At 42.8% G+C, this 17,892-nt stretch overlaps 1 protein-coding gene across 1 annotated transcript in view; it reads right to left on the minus strand.

Annotated features, from left to right (window-relative positions):
• Positions 1-2,218: 2,218 nt before the first annotated feature.
• Positions 2,219-17,892, minus strand: part of LOC308158451 (breakpoint cluster region protein) — a gene marked incomplete at its 5' end in the record, with an annotated part of 28,652 nt that continues 12,978 nt past the window's right edge. Inside the window, 21 exons of the mRNA XM_080532072.1 lie at positions 2,219-2,321; positions 2,451-2,613; positions 2,785-2,890; positions 2,996-3,130; positions 3,262-3,401; positions 4,021-4,130; positions 4,792-4,851; positions 6,896-7,027; positions 7,138-7,235; positions 7,872-7,946; positions 8,047-8,151; positions 8,260-8,335; positions 11,784-11,903; positions 12,048-12,213; positions 12,375-12,496; positions 14,969-15,109; positions 15,253-15,305; positions 15,464-15,524; positions 15,780-15,887; positions 16,833-17,018; positions 17,220-17,324. Of these exons, the coding sequence (XP_080388198.1) occupies positions 2,232-2,321; positions 2,451-2,613; positions 2,785-2,890; positions 2,996-3,130; positions 3,262-3,401; positions 4,021-4,130; positions 4,792-4,851; positions 6,896-7,027; positions 7,138-7,235; positions 7,872-7,946; positions 8,047-8,151; positions 8,260-8,335; positions 11,784-11,903; positions 12,048-12,213; positions 12,375-12,496; positions 14,969-15,109; positions 15,253-15,305; positions 15,464-15,524; positions 15,780-15,887; positions 16,833-17,018; positions 17,220-17,324 (2,352 nt within the window). The 3' untranslated portion in view covers positions 2,219-2,231. The remainder of the gene's footprint in view (positions 2,322-2,450; positions 2,614-2,784; positions 2,891-2,995; positions 3,131-3,261; positions 3,402-4,020; positions 4,131-4,791; positions 4,852-6,895; positions 7,028-7,137; positions 7,236-7,871; positions 7,947-8,046; positions 8,152-8,259; positions 8,336-11,783; positions 11,904-12,047; positions 12,214-12,374; positions 12,497-14,968; positions 15,110-15,252; positions 15,306-15,463; positions 15,525-15,779; positions 15,888-16,832; positions 17,019-17,219; positions 17,325-17,892) is intronic.

The raw sequence follows: 17,892 nt of genomic DNA on the forward strand, positions 1-17,892 counted from the left end.
GGTTACTGTCTATCTACCAGATCTGCCTTGTCATGATAACAGGCCAATTCCCCCAAATTCAACATACATAGGCCTAACTGTTTATGTGGAAAACACAGAAGTACCACTTTTGGTTATCTTTATTATTTGTTTCAGAGAAGAAGACTAATACATTAATTATAATGTTCAAATGATCATGTCTAATTGTTTAAATTAGGAGTCCCAGTCTTAAATAGGTAGTATATTTATTTGATCTCTGTACAAAAGTCAGATGCCACATTAGTCTTTTCTGGCATCCTAAAAAAGGTGTCTACTAATAGTAGCCAGTGCCATTTTAACAAAAAAGAATGTGGTCTTTGTGCTCCATCTTCTTAGATATCAGAGAATCAACATACAAAACACATGGAAATCAACTCTTTATTGTACATAAATTAAACATTTTGGGATACTGACTACAGTGTTGTGTATTTCAGGAAGTACTGTGATTCATTGATTGATTTCTTCACTTATAATCATTTACAGTAAAATTGTTTTGCATGTGCTATTATGTTAATTGTGACATCTTGCTTTACACTCGAGATGAGAAACGAGAAATTCTGTAAACGTTTGGAATGATTTGCACTGTGCAAGCACAAATATATTCTCAAGGAGGTTTCATACTGTAGCTACAGCTTTGACAAAGAAAGACAATAAACCTTTACATTTTGTTAAACACAATAGGACATGGGTGCTTTATACATCATAGATCATTAGATCATAGAGCATTGCCATAGATCTGTAATAACCCAGGAGAATTTGATGGGGGAAAAAAGAAGACGAAAAAAGTACTGCTCTAACAGGATACCACTAAAAGTGAACACAGAGCCAAAGCTATTAGTTCAGTGCTATTTCTGGATATTCTCTCATTTTCATGAGACAGAGTCTGTGGTTTTAATCCAATAAGCTAAATACTCCAGTGGACTGGTGGGATGACAGGGTTAATGATCTCTATAAAATATCTAAATTTAAGTGACCTAAAGAGGAAATGCCTATGGACAATGTAGAACGGTCAGAAACCAATATAGGTCTACAGTACAGATGTTGGTCCACACTTAGAAGCAATTTTTAATCTCTACTGATAAATGATCTTAGTGCTATGAAGCATTCAGGAAAATCACTGTGTCATTGTCATATCAATTTCACTCAAATGCTTTTTGTGAAACACCTTGACAAGATGTCTATGGACTAAGTATTAATAAGGACCATACAAGTAGTATTGCAGAGATAAAAACAAACAAACATTTGATTCAACATGCCTGCATGTTGAACGTAAATACCTACTTAAGTTTGATCAGTCTTGCAACTTCCTTACATAATTAAGAGTGTTTGTGTAAACATCAGGTAAATAGAAACTATCCAACATGGGCATCAACAGGGAAAACATTGGCACACATAAATCTGGGGGAAGAAGACTAAATATCCCATTGTGATATTCACCTCCTAAAAGACACTGGCACAGGGTTCATATGTCTTACGTAATGATGTCAAATACAGAATGATCTGTATCTATGATCTATGATCTTACCTCCAAAATCAAGATTTTTCAAATTGTGTACTTTTGTTAAATTGGAATCAGCCATATACATGCATCTAAAATGAGTTGATTGTCAGATAAAAATAAAAATAAAAAGCAGGATCTGGAGTTCCAGACAACATTGTTAAGTGCCCAGCATACCTTATCTGAGGTAATGGCATTGCATGGACAAACCTCACGATATTCATAAAATAAAATGGAATATATCCACAGTGCAATAAGGAGTAAGCTTGCTCAGTAACTGCATTATGTCATCAATAGACAAGAATTTGCATCACTTTCATTATCTGGTTAACTGCTGACTACTGATTACCAAGCAATTTAACAAGTTCCAATATTGATTATTAAAACAAATCGCTATCAAAATAGAAAAGAAAACGACAAGGAATGATCTGTGTTTTTACCATATCCAATAGTGTTTTTGTGCCAGACTAAATACAGCAGGTTAGTATAAAGAGATCATGATAGGATCACTTATCATAATGGAATGGCTTTGGTCATAGGGCATTTTTTTCCTGTCTGTGCTGATAGCTCCCCCTGCTGGCTACAAAGAGCAGGCCATCTGTAACGCAGGCATCGCTGACGGCTCAATAGCGTTCACTTGCCCCAGCAGTAGTCATTCTTGGTCTGAGTGGACAATTTACAATTAAATGTGCTGACGGAATGGTTCATGTTCCTGCTATACTTCTGTAGAGAAGAGGATGCTTTGACGTTTGCTGTCCGGTGTTGGAATTCTCTCAAGCTGAAGGAAATACAGTAGTACATGTACCTAAAGGAACAGAGAAAAGGAGGGACAGAGGAAATGAATGATGAAAACTAAACCATTATACCATACCAACTACCATCTGTACTCTAACACAGTCAACAATCAATGAAGCTTCAAACAGACTGATTGTACCTGCGACATCACCTCCAGTGACCAGCTATCATTCATAGTGATGGGTTGCGTGGCAGTGGCTGGGATCTTGCTGTCTTTCTCTGATGGACGGAGTAGGGTAGGGCCAAAAACTGTGGCCAGGTTGTGGAAAGACATCTTGTTGACACTCTCATTATCAGCAATCCTACAAGAATACATAGCGTGCGGGTGTATTGTCAGATTTGGAGGGGGATTAAATCATAGCTCAGATTAAACCAATATCTGATGATTAAAATTGGTAGAGTTTAACAATAGATCCTGAGGGAAACAAAGGATGTAAAAATGACAATCCATCGTGCTACAGCTGGGACAGTACCTCTTCAGATGATCCAGCAGGAAGAGGAAAGTGACCAGGTTGGGTTCTGGGAGTGACAGCAACAAATTGAGCAGACAGCTCTCCTTGGCCACACTGTCTGATAGGGCTGCAACACAGATTGGAGGAGGGGGGTTGTTGAATGGCTTTTAAAATGTCAATCTGATGACACTTAACACCAACAATTTTTTGGGTTACTGGAAGAGAGACTGACCGATGCCTCCAGCGAAGTTGGGGTACAGGTCATCTGTGAAGAGGGGTTCAGGCAGCTCACGGAAATACAGCTTCAGCGTTCCAGCAATGGCATTCACGTCCATCTCACTCATCATCACAGACACGTCCTTATTGTCTGCCAATCGGTGAGGAAAATGTGTAAGAAATAGGAAGGAATACTCTCATCCAAGTCTAGTGACAGTGAACTGCAGGATGGTATAAATAACTGTGTCATTTGCTATGAAGGAGATTATGAGGTGGACTTACTGGCATCGAATGCAGCCTTCAGGGCCTGGATGTCTGTGGCCACTCCTGAGACCCGGTAGATGCCCACCTCCTCCATCCCACGTCTCTCTATCTCCTCCACACACTGCCTCACGATCAGGGGCACCTTGGAGCGCTCCCGCCTGTCACACACACACACACACACACACACACACACACACACACAGACGCACACGCGCACACACACACACGCACACACACACACACACACACACACACACACACACACACACACACAGCATGCATTCTTAATCTATGTGTCAAAACAACTTTGCCTACACCTGGTATTATCACTGCAGCGGTGCACAAATTGAATCGTGAGCAGTTTTCTGTTTTGATATGCCATACCTATTTCCAAGTATGCATTAATAGCCTCTGCTTTCTTTCTACTTTTAGACTAAAGCAAACACTGAGAAAGACCTCTGTTCCACAGTATTTTGCATCCTCAGCACTATAAAAGGATGTTTTTTTCTCAAATAGACCCGAGACTGGAGTCATTTTACAATTCATCATTAAAGCCAAGTATTCCTTATGAAAATAGAACAACCCCAAGAAGGCAATGTCTTTGAGAGTTCTTTCTGACTCTCCATTTGTGTTGTTTTTGGATTAAGGGAAGGAGGTACTGCAGAGGGTATCCCATTCATTCAATAGCATTAGCCTAATCAATTTGGTCAGAAAATGTGTCATGTATCATACACAGGCATGCAATTAATGTAGTGTATAAAGACATTATTCACTCACTTGGTTACAACACTGATTTTCACCCCAAACACACCAGACTGTTTTCGCGAGGGCATTCTCTTCAGACTGAACTCTCTGCTGGTGAACTTCATTGACATCTTCACCTCAATCTGTACCAAGAATCGTAAAGAATAGTCAAGTTATGAATGGCTCAGCAGTGAAATGAACAGAGATCAATAAATGACATACTGTCCATACCTGTACCCATACATACAACATGAGTAGCGCAACATACATGGAAGATGGAGAGCACACTTTAACATGACATAGCCCTTATAAAACAGTAATGACTAGTGGAATAACCTATGATATTACCAAATAAAAGAGCATCTAGTAATAGTTTTGTACTCTTAGAAAACACAATAACTCGCTTGTAGCCCGCAGATGTATTTTACTTTTTATGTCTAGAGAAGATTAAGTATAATGTAAGGGGATGCTTTTTGTTTTTGTTTCGTTGGGGGGTGGAGGGGTGGCTAGTATTCCGTGTTTTTGTATTGTTCTAAAAATGTAAAATCGGGTGATTTCATACTTTCAACAGTTTGTTTATTTGGTATTTATTGATAATAAAGATAAAAAATAAATTTAAAAATAACAGTGGTAAGGACAGTTCTACATAACTGCCTGCACTTGGTACTACTGGGTAGTAAGATATTACACCATGGTTACACTGTAATATTACCTATGTATTATAACATGGTGCCAAAACGGTCTTTACACAACAAAAACAGTTAAAGCAGTGGTCTTGCTTTTCCCTAGGCAGCTAGTACGTACCCCATTCATGGTGATAACTGTCCTTTGCCAGTCTTTGCCTTGTAGCGTCTGGGGATCCAGCTAGAAAATATGAGGCTAGCTGTCAGTCAGAGTAATCATCTGTATTGTACATATATCTGATCCAGTAGAGACAAACTGGTCAGCAGACTAATACGCAGTGTATGGACAACATCATGTCTTCAGAGAATGTTTTGTAAAGAGCCAATGACTAGTCTGTTTACTGTTACATTATAGTGCAGCTGCCCTCCTATTCCTTTCCCATTGTCATAGATTACAATGAGTTTCAGGAAACACATTAATAAGAAACAGCCCACAATCTCCACATTACATTACCAATGATAAAGGAATACATTTGTGTGGCTTACTTTCTCCTTTTCCCCAATCAGCAAGCCTGGATCTTACAAGTTAATGACCCATAATTTGCCCTCACTCATACTTACACCAACATATGGCTGGGGAGTGTCAACGCATGTCACTGATCTATTTTAATCATCTTACTAATACCAAGCTGCCAGTCAACATTTATAAGAGGCACAGTGTTGTGTTATAACATCATCTTCTGGCTAGTACCGTAAGCATTTTAGTTACGGTACTAGGACAGAATGTCCTTTCACTCAAGGAACCAAAGGATATTCAATATCATTCAGACAATCTTTTGTTCTATGAACATCAATTTCTCCATTTCTTTTACATAATACCTAAACAGTACATTTATCAAAGGAAAAACATCATAAGCCTTACATGCTGTCCACCTCGAAAGAATACCACATTCAACCTTACCTTTTGTCTCACCAGTGAACTGCGGACCCTCCCCCACAGTCGAGACCCTGAGCTTCGGGCTTTCCTGGGACCTGTGTCCCCTTCTACCTCCAGAGAACAGCTGCTAGTGAACTGACTGCTGGTCTGATCCAAGATCAGCTCGTCAACACAAGTCTCACTCATACTCTTCCTTCCTACTTTAATCTCTACTTTAGAAGCCTATGTAGCAACAAAACAACAGGATAAACAAAACTAGGCAACCGTCTAGAAAGTTAATTGAATCAACCTTTAAAACATCCTGAAAAAATAACACAAGGTCCCTCTTGTCCAATACAGCGGTCAGTTATTCTACTGCCTTCTAGAATCCTGAGGCCCCCATAGAACTGTCTGTGTGTTCTGTCCACACTATTACAGATCCATTCACTGCAGATGAAAACAAATAGAACAAAGCCATTGGACCACGCCGTCTTTCTGTTGTCCCAGTTCCCAGATGGATCTGTGGATTAACTATTGAGAATCCCCTCCTACCCAGATTACACACGCACGCTCCAGGCTGCTCAGAGGTTGGCGTGAGGTATTGCAGGGTGGTGGTGACACAACCACAGGTTCACAGGTGTACTCTCTACACCGGATCCTTAGGCATCAGCAGTTGTTTGGTTTTTAATGACACTCCACTTGAGGGCTGGTATGTGCTTTTCTATGACCCTTTTTATTCTCTACTCCTCCCAAGTCTGACCTGTCTCTCTTAATCAGCTCCACATGCGGTACTCCCCACAACAAATCAGACCCAGGCCAGAACGACATCCCCAGAGTGATGCCCACTAATCTCTGTATGTCACTTGGCTGTGAACTACTGATAGAACACATATGGTACTGTCTATTTCTTTCTAATTGCTAACAAGCTCTCTAAAGCACTGTATTCAGCCCACCTTCCCAACATGAATAGACCATCACTTACTGGTCTAAGCAGGGTCTCTCTTTGTGTCCCATGTATGCTTTCATTGGCTGGGTCTGTGCCAGGAGCTACATTTGGTCAGCCCCTCCCTCTGTCACCACACCCTATCACCTGTCAGACCCAGCAGCAACCTTATAGCCAATTTCCTTCCCAACACCATAGGGTCACCAACATGGTAGGATTAGCCACAAAAGCTATCAGAGTTAGCATTCCAGTCCAAGTCACTCTCACCATTCTGGATCTATTGGAGTTGACAATCGATCTGCATCACTGTTGTCGGGCAACACAGGCAAGTTAAGTTGTTCAAATGCTGCCATGGCAATTGTTTGTCCTGTCAATATCACTAGCCATTATTTTAGTAGTGCAGGATATCAGGCCTCATCCCCTCACCTGTATCTGTCCTTTGGTCATGATCTTGTCTGTGTTCTCTCCGTCATCTCTGCTCTGCTTGGCTTTGTTGTAGCACTTCTCGTAGCACATTAACCTCAGAGACTGAGAGCCTTCCAGCTCTATCTCAAACTCCTGCAAGAAAACACAAAGACTCCACATGAATCCCATGGACCAGTACACTACCAGTATAGACCAGTACTGAACAGACCAGCTGAGTCATGACAAATACATGGCACCCTCACCTCATTCCAGTTGGGTTCTATGGAGTCTCTGTAAACACGCGTCTTGGCTTTGTTCACAAAGTAGCCGAAGGAATCCACCTCCAGGGTGCAGTAGAGATCTGTTTGGAAGATGAGTGGGAAGTTAAGGTTAGTGAAGGTTAGCATAGCTAGGATAACACAGCGGATCCAAGTGAGGACTAGACACCCAGCTGAAGTGCTCCTTACACTTTTTAAACCGCACTTGACAATCTTCACCATTAAAGCAGCAACATCCTCTTAATCTAGTGAGTAACAATAAAGGCTCTCGGTCTGGAGAAAGTTGACATCTGGATTACCATGTCTGTCTGTTAACACCAGTAGTCTCTTCACTTTATTACAAACAAAGAGAATATGAGAGTGCATAGCTCTGGGGCACAGGGGCTTTAATCATCCCAGTCGGAACACAGTGTTCCTGCTGGCTAATCCCAGTTCAGTTTCCAAACAACTGTCCTATGCCTGCTGACTGGCAGGTGATAGCCCGAAAGGAGCCTGATACAGTAAATGGGATTGACACAGGACGTGGTGGCTACAGAAGCCCAACCAACCCATTATGATTATCATTTATTTAACCTATCTAGCTAGGTAAGTACTTAAGAGCAAAACATTATTTTATTTTTTTACAATGATGACCTAGTTCTCTCTCACTAACAGTGACAGTCACTAACAGTGATTGTCCCAAATAAACCTAAAAACAAAGCCCTATCTGAATCACTTACTCAAGCTCTGTTTAAGCCCTGATGCAGAGTGAACGATGACATTCAGAAAGCCGTAGAGTCCAGCAGATTCATCATCTAAAGAGAGAGGAGAGAGAACTGAGCCGTGAGAACTGCTCCTATTCATACATGACAAGGGAGCACGAAAGTCTGACAGTAGTGTCTTCTGACGGCCTACCGTCTTTATTCATGGTCATTGGGATGGTATGGACGGTCTGAAGCTTCACACATGAATTAGTGAGCATCTGCAGCTCCACAGATGTCAGGGAGAAGCTTTTGAAACCTAGAGAAGAAAACAAAGTTACGAGAGGCAGGGATTCAAAACAATCCACAGTTTAATCATGGGCGTCAGCACCGTGTCGATGCTGGAGGTGTGTTCCAGAACACTCACACTTCTTCTGCTGCTCCCGGATGGTTTCCCTCCATTCCGCTCGCTCGTAATCCGAGGATATCAGGAACGTGAAACCCTGAAACGAACACAGAGCAGCAACATGTATCCCTGTTCTGTGGATGTATGCAACAGAGTAGACTACCTGGACTGCCTTTGCAACAATACAGTCCCTCCATAGTCAGTGCCACATCTTTACACCAGTAGGGGGCAGCATATCCAAGAACATGCTATAATGTTGTACACAGGATAAACCTGCCACTGGCAGGTGAAGATTATATAGAAACCCCAGAGACATAATAAAATCATTTAATTATTAAATCAATCATTATCATTAATAAATCATTATTTAATTAATAATTTATTCTGTGCAAGGTAGAGGAGTCAGCTGGATATGAGGGGGACAACTTTTGCTAGGGTGGTCCAGGGTCATGCACCCCAGGGAAGATTCTTAAAAATAAAATAAAAAAAGCTTTTAAATGAAATGAAATTGAAAATTAGATTAGATTACATTTCTAGTGACTTTTGAAAAAAGGATACAGACAAGAAAATACAGACACATACAATTGAAGCAAATGACATGGCTGAGGGGGGCTTTGCAGAGGGGTACTTACTCTGCTACAATCCAATCAGTCTTAGGGCCATTAATACTGTACTGAATACCAGTGTGGCTGCATACTCTCATGACAGGTGTTGTCATTCTACCGCAACCCGTGTCACATGAACTACCTGTCTGGTGAGTTCTCAGACAGATGAGTATCGACAGTGTCCCGCTATCTATTAGATTAGATTAGATTAGATTCAACTTTATTGTCATTGCAGAGTACCAGACAACGAAATGCAGTTTAGCATGTATCCAGAAGTGCAAATACGTGATATAAAAACATAATAGCTATTATTATTATTACAGGGTATATACAGGAATCTTGAGGTTAATTTCAATACCTTTCTAAGACTTTTTAAAGACCGTGTCAATAGACTTCACCACCACTTCAAGCTGTAACCGTTTACATCAGTGACACCTTTAACTTAACAGTTTTAGTTTGCAATAGACTTCACTAGACCACTATCATACAACAGAATTTCCGGTTGTTTTTTTATAAAACTAATACATTCACGAACTTTTACAAAAAATGTTTAGGACTCAAACTCTTTGGACAGAGTCTAATTCAGAAAAATACCAACAAAATTCAAGACCTCATAAAATCGTGATAAGACTTATTAATACTTATTAAGGGTCTTGATTTTCCCAAAATTGATTCATCAACTTTTAATACTTTTCAAGAGACCGCGGATACCCTGACATACACACATACACACATACACACACACTGTAGATTTGATGCCATCACAATCATTTAGAATCTCTGAGTTTAGAATGTTTGGTTGCTGAGCGCAAAATATGATTTGAAAATATACACATTTGACTCATTGCCATAGAAACTAAGAATTATAAAGATGCAATTACTATGTTGATGTCACAATCAATCATAGCAACTTCAGCAGAATGTTTGAGATTAGAATGTTTGGTTGATAGGCAGCAATGTTGAATGGAATTCAGTTTTGGTGGCTACAACCCCAAGTCTAGACCTGTGACTTATTTCTACAAGCTAAAATTCCACATTTTAAAAAAATGGGCATCTATACTCAACAAGTTGACCGTTCTGCCACACTCCAGGTGCTCTCTGCTGCAGGGGAGGGAGGCAGGTGTGCAACCAAGCCTCGGCTCACATCTCCAGTGAGTACCTCTCTCTCGCCATAAACTCTCTACAACTCTCTAAGTATTTGTAAAACTGCATAATTTGTGAAGAAATTACATTGTAACAAGAATTATTCAGAAATTTATCATGACTTCTTCTACAGCCTCCCTCTCCTCAGCCTCACACACCTGTGCAGGCAGCCGCCCCTGGTCTCCCACCCTGGGACACCTGGCTGAACTGGGAGCAGCGGTTCAGACACAACATGACCGTGCTCCAGCACCACTGCTACGAGACCATGTACGACCACAACCTGTCTGAGCAGGATAAGGGTCGTCTGGTCCACATCTACAAGGGACTGATGTCCAGGGCTTTGAGCGACCACCAGAGAGATAGAGAGGCCTTCATTCGTTCAGTAGCATTGCTGAAGAAGAGGAAGGCCAGACTTATGGAGGAGGAAGAGGAGGAGGAGGTGGAGGTGGAGGAGGAGGAGGAGGTGGAGGTGGAGCCTCCAAGGAAAAGGCAGAAACAGGAAGTCGTTTCCGGGGTTCCAGATTTGGCTGAGGAGATGGACTTCCTGTGTCTGAGACTTGGGTCCCTCACCCTCTGATTGACAGCTTGACCCCTCCTCCACTTTGAATGGACTGAACTTATGTGTTGAATTATTATTGATATATTTTGAACAAGTAGTATAGTAGAGGTAGTACTAAGATAAGATAAGAGAAGATGGTAAGTAAGATAAGATACAATATGATTTTGAGACATGATGAATATATCATCATAATGTAAATCAATCAACACACACACACACACATACACATACACATACACATACACATACACATACACATACACATACACATACACATACACATACACATACAAACACACACACACACACACACACACACACACACACACACATACCGGTACATACATATACACACACACACACACACACACACACACACACACATACCCACTCACATCCACACACACACACACACACACACACACACATACCCACTCACATCCACATCCACACACACACACACACACACACACACACACACTCACACTCACACTCACACTCACACTCACACTCACACTCACACTCACACACACACACACACACACACACACACACACACACATACCCACTCACATCCACACACACACACACACACACACATATACCCACTCACATCCACACACACACACACACACACACACACACACACACACACACACACACACTCACATCCACACACACACACACACACACACACACACACACACACACACACACACACATACATACACAAACACATACACACACACATACACACACACACACACTCACATCCACACACACACACACACACACACACACACACACACACACTCACACACACACACACATACTCACACATACCCACTCACATCCACACACACACACACACACACACACACACACACACATCCACTTACACACACACATGCGCGCACACACGCACACACACACACACACACACACACACACACACACACACATACACACATACACACATACACACATACACACATAGACACATAGGCGAGTAGGCTAATGATGTTGCTGAAGCCAACGCTGCCAGTAGCGTGTGGAGGCCTTTCAAAGTATAATATCCTGTGACTAAACCGGCAACTTGTTTTTTCGAAAACAAAAGTCCTGCAGTCGACCAGACAGGTAGTTCATGTGACACAGGTTACGCTAGAACGAGGGTTCCCCCCTGTCTCTTACGCCATTGATTCTGTGTGAAGCCCAGCTATACACAGTAACAGACTCACCTTTCCGTTCCTGTTAGCCACCCTGAAGGCCATGCTGGGGGACATGAGCAGCAGCAGAAACTCCTGCTCCGAAAGTTTTTTCCTCAATCGCTCGATCGCCTTTCCTCCTTTAGTGGTTCTCTGCAGATAAAGACAAATATATTTTATAAATTAAAGAATATACTGCCACTGCCGGCTCCTCGGCTCCTTATATTGTGATGCCACAACAATACTGTACAATTCAGCCCTGGGGATTTATTTTGTTCTACTGTCTCTCATTTTCACCTTCTCTCTCTGGAGGTCATTCTTGAGGTGGGAGATCTTAATCTTCATGGTGTCAACCTCCTCGTCCTGGACCCGAGGGATGGGGGAGCAGTCAGAGTCCTCGATGGTCTGAAAGGTGAGGTCCGACAGTGGGATGTACCACTTACAGTCATACTGCTGACCTTTCCTGAAGACATACAATAGGTACAGGGAGGAACCATCAAACACCAGATACAGGAGAGAAACATGACACAGAAATGTCATATGCAAAAAAAACAGTGAATCTGAATCAAGCAGGAAGAGGTAATAAAGAATAATATCAGAAGATAATGCCCAGCATAATCTCACCCTGCAGTTTGTTTCTTCAGCTTGGTACAGAGCATTAAATCTGTGAAGAGGAAGACGTGGCGAAGCTTCCTGGAGCCCTCCACTAGCTCCACCATGAAGCGGTCCCTTAACAGCTGCCGGTTCTACAAGAGAAAAATGGGAAATCACATTGATTATAATAATAATTATGAGTCTTGTTACACTCTCATGCCATTTGTTAATACCAGTTAATTTCTCCACAAACATAGGCACATTTCCGAGGAATTTGCCTAGTAACCTAATTTCTGAATATGATTACGGCACAGTTTTGGAGGCGCTAGATGGTGTTTTCTGGTGTTATGCAAATGTTTATTGTTTCAGTGCCAGACACCAAAACAAACAAAACAATGGCATGCGCAGGATAGCTGAACATTTCACATTATTTTCCTAAATTTCGTTGTTTGGTACCTGTACTGTAGCAATGACAATAAAGTCCATTCATTCATTCATTCATTAGAATACGGATCCAACATCATCCCAAGGTTAGATGCTTATCATGTCACATACATCCTTGACAACAGGTATTATTGCATTAAGTACAGTGACTGTTGTCCCTAATGAACAATGATTTAAGTGTGATTTATTTGTTCCCATCACAGTCAGCCAATGTGAGCTGCTCCCCAGGCAGTTGCCCCCCTCATTCATCCAGTCCTCTGTTGACAAAACACAGATTAGGAACAAAACTGACCCTGCTGTTTAATTATCACATGACACATGTCAACCGCATGTTACATGTAATTATGGGTCTTCAGTTGAGATGGTATTTGATGAATGTGCCCTGACCTGCCCTTGATAGGACCATCAGTAAGATCAATACTTCTAACTGGAAGTTTCCCCAATGACCCAAACTGAAACAATGTTGTTGTCTCTGCACAATAATAACACACTTCTTGGAATTTAAACCTCCATGCCTTTCCGACTCGAGCTACATCTCTGTAAGTGTTAATTTAGAGTGTCAGATCAATGAGAGGCTTTGTTTTTAAAGTGCCAGTGTTTTCGGGAATGGATTCTAATTCCAGGAACCGCCCTGTAACCCTCCCTTTCCAGCCAGTCCAGTCGGATGTTGATGACTGATGCGGTGAATCTGGTCTTCCTGTGGCCAGAGTAGAGTTGTGGCTGCCTGCATTGTTTATTCTGACCTTTGACCCCTGGGCTGAAAGCTGTTATTTATACTACCATATGGGACTCTACTAAACCATCATAACCACATTTCAACAAAAACAAGGAGAACTCCACCAAGATAGGGCCTTCAGAAATCACGATTCCTCTATTGACACTGGCATCTGTTTCTACCATCTGCACCCTCCATTTTGACACATCTGCTGACAAAACTAGTAGGAGAGGCCTAACTAAACAAAACACTGGATTTCAATCATCACAGCTATTACACACATACTGAACTTCTGTCACACATATAAAACATGACAAAATGTGGTCATGGGTAAATGCTAGATGCATTTGTGGTCATGGGCAAACCTGTAAAGACCACAAATATCCTGTTGAATTACCATTTGAATTTAGGCTAAGTGACATGACAACTTATATGATAGTTAGAAATAACTCCATATTCAGATCCATTCTCCTGTCTATGTATGATAAGAAGTCGGTGAGAGAAGAGGTCTGAATGGACAAAGCGGGCATGTTTCCAGCAACAATAGAGGAAGTTCTCAATCAGGTCATCTGAATCAGAGTTCTGTGGGTGTTATGAGGGGTGAGGGAACGCAAGTACGTGCCTGACGCGGAAGGGTGGACAGATGCTTGATAAGACATACTGCAAGTCATTTCTGGGAAACAGACTTCAGAGAGTGGAGAGTAGGATGCGAGTGGGCGAGCCACAGCAGAGACGGACTGTAGGCGGTGGGCTTTCCTGGTCTGAATCGTGGAGACCCCTTTGGCCTCTCTGTTTTTACAACTTTGTCAGTACCTTCCTCTACGCTCCACTTCCTCTACTAATAAACCAGACAGGCAGAGATGAGTCAGCAAGAATTTGACTCACCGTCCAGTTTTAATTACAGTTTCCAGACACACCATTCTCGTTTTTACTGTCAGTAGACAGGATCTGAGACACCGATTTACCAATACAACCCTCTGATGCCAATGAACCTCTTATCTCACCATGCAACCGAACCTAGAAATAAACTACAGGGAACACACACTGGAACAATGACTTCTTCAGACATAACCTCTATGGTGGGTCACTGTTTTGCTTGTGACACCAAAGTGTCAAAATGAGATGCAGCTAGAGTGAAAACAAGGGCCAGAGAGTCCCAGGGCCAGTCCCTCTCTGTGCCTACTTGTCAAACCACTGGATTTGTCCTTGGCAGCAGGAACAAGTGGTCTACGGAGGGAAGGAACAGCCTGTCCCCCCCCTCCTGCTGTGACCTCTTCCTCCATTGAAGGCTTTGTGTGAGGAGAAATAGAGCCACAAGCTACACTGCAATTCAATCTAATCACAACAAGCATTTAGTGAGTTCACAATGTAATCTACTTTGGAAAGGGAAAATAACATTAGGTCATGAAGTCATGGGCATTTAATCCATGGGGAGATGCAGTGACATGGCATATGTCCAACTGACCTCTCCCTTCTTGACTGTCATGGACTGCCGGCGCGGGGTGATCTCCTCGTTGATGCTGGAGAGGAAGTTCTGAGAGATGCGCAGGGCGTCCTGCAGCAGCGGGTAGTCTGGATGGCTGGAGGGCGTGTGTTTCAACAAGTCCTGGATTTAGACACAGAGAAGGGGAATTGGCATTCCTTTGTGACATATCCTTTTAAAAGGTGTGAATCATATTGAATCGCAGAAAAAAATACCTCAAACTGAAAGAGGAAGTGAAAGGAGTTTTGAATGGAGGTTTGACTTACATGCAGAACAAGAGTGCTGCGGGTGACTCTGTCAACTGGTTTATATAGCAGGGCTGTGGAGGAGAGGGGCATACATGCTGTAGACAGGCCATGGCAAGATAGAACTAGCGACACCAAGGCAATAAGTCACTTATGCACACCTCTGTCTGAAACCTTTATCATTCTGTTTTCCAAAAAAGCCTTGAACAGTACAAAGACAAAATCGACTCACTTTCCAGTGAATTTTTGGCTGCCTGGTCTTTGCATTCCTTTGCGCTCCTGACCTTAAGGTTCTGACGGAAAAACCGGAAGGGCCACATGAGTGAGTCCAAAAACAACACCGCATCTCAACATCTCAACAAATCACAGTACTACCACAACTTCATAACCAAACACCACACGAAGAAACAGCTCTGGAACAAGAGGAACATATGGGGCCTGAGAAGTGTTACCGGTGCCTATGGTGTCCACTTCAACCCAAAGCAGCTGTATAACATCAAACACTAGGCCCGCCACACAATCTCCTATCCTGCTGGCACGATACATACCTCACATATTTCTGCAAACTGTATGTTGGCCTGGCAACACTTGTCTGCCGTCTCCACAGCAACCTTATAGTTATCCACAAAGGCCCTGTACACTCCAAGCTGGCTGGCCTTTAGTGGTGAGAGAGAGAGGAGAGATAAGATTAAGTCTTTTGTGTAGAAGTTAACTTGCTGTTAGTCCATGTACTAGTAACTATGGTATGGCTGCCCTAGGGTCATGTCATACTAGAGTAGATCTGTTTTGCCTTTGACACCGCACAGTGAGTGCAATAGACTCTATTGAATAGAGCAATAGAGATCAGACGAGGGACAGTATGTAAATATAAACAGTATGTAAATATAAACCCCCCTCTTAGTCCTATACAATCTAACCATTGAGTGTGTGCGTGTGTGTGTGTGTGTGCGTGTGTGTGTGCGTGTGTGTGTGTGTGTGTGTGTATGTGTGTGTGTGTGTGTGTGTGTGTGTGTGTGTGTGTGCGTGTGTGTGTGTGTGTGTGTGTGTGTGTGTGTGTGTGTGTGCGTGTGTGTGTGTGTGTGTGTGTGTGTAAGTGCGTGCGTGCGTGCGTGTGTGTGTGTGTGTGTGTGTGTGTGTGTGTGTGTGTGTGTGTGTGTGTGCGTGCGTGTCATGCATCTTATTCTTCTATACTGTAATAGTGAGGCAACCTTTACAGTCAGGAGCCTTTTAGAGTGTTTTGTCCTCCTTTACTGTCTGTCATGTGGTAAAGCAAGGCTTTCATCTGTGCGGGAGACGACTCCAGGCAGTCTGCTCACATGTGCGGTCCAGCATCCACTTCATGTTACAGCCAGTCTTTAATTCCCTCATTTTACACCCTTTACTCTCCCTCTCTCCTGTGATATTAATGATCAAAAGAAATCTACAGTGGTGGAGATACGATCAAGTGTCTCTGAAAATGACTGACTAGACTAACTTCTGCTTACTCAGATATTAGTCTGAGGCTACGAGATCTAGGTGCCAAACAAGGGAACAAAAGAATCTGGACGAGTCATTTGTGAACAAAAATCGCTTTTTTTCTAGTTCTGCACATGCTCACTCACCAGTTTCTGGAAGAGGTCGCCTACACACTGGAGTTGGCTCCACTGCTCAACTCTGGGTAGCAGGGCATCATAGAAGTCCTTGTGAATCTCATGGAGCTCTGGCACCTTGAAGAAGATGGTCTCTATCTGCTGGATGGTGAGCATCGGCTGAGAGGTGGTGGCTGCTGCTCTCAGAGGCTTCATAGGCTGGGACGGGCAATACAAGACAAGGATTACTGTGTGTGTGTGTGTGTGTGTGTGTGTGTGTGTGTGTGTGTGTGTGTGTGTGCGTGCGTGCGTGTGTGTGTGTGTGTGTTTGCGTGTGTGTTTGCGTGTGTGTGTGTCCAAAGGTTGTTCAACTAACACCACCACCACCACAACCACCACAACGAGATGCGTCTTTCTCACCAGTAAGGTAGCCTCCAGGTGGCTGAGATATGTCTCCTCACTGGCCAGGATACCTGACAGAACCCACTTCCTCATCTCCAACCCTTTCTCCTGATCCAGCTCTGTCTGTATGTGACAGTGTGAGAGAGAGAGACAGTGTGTAAGCGAGACTGAAGAAGACATACTTTTTCCAATTGCTGGCCGGCCTCTCTAACCTCTAGGATACCTGCCGCCCCAATACCAAGATGACCAGGCTCATCTTGGTATTGTAATTCTAAACAGACCCCACCCCTCAGTGTTCAGTGAGACCTCAATAAACATCTTGGAGGAGAGACTATTCTCTCCAGGAAAAGAACACATTTTATTCAAACACAGTAGAGGGCAGAGGTTGGGGTCAATTGGCCCTGGTCTGTTGAAAGAAAATGTTTTCTTAGCCTAGAGCCAGTAGTAGATTGATGGGTCAAAGAAAGGCATCAGTCAGTTTGGTTTCTGGCAGTGTGTCGATATGGAGCTCAGGGAGCACAGAGAGCGGAGCAGCAATAGCATCGACAACGGAATAGTGAGGGAGCCATGAGGGGAGCCTTCTCCCTGGAATGAACCTTTGAAGATCAGAGTGGGAACACTTCAGAGGATAACGGCCCCACGGGACACCGGAGATTGGCTAGGTAGGGGCTGGAGTAGATTTATAGGGTGA

This window comes from Nansenia antarctica (assembly GCF_963989245.1).
Source record: "Nansenia antarctica genome assembly, chromosome: 5".
Taxonomy (NCBI): domain Eukaryota; kingdom Metazoa; phylum Chordata; class Actinopteri; order Argentiniformes; family Microstomatidae; genus Nansenia; species Nansenia antarctica.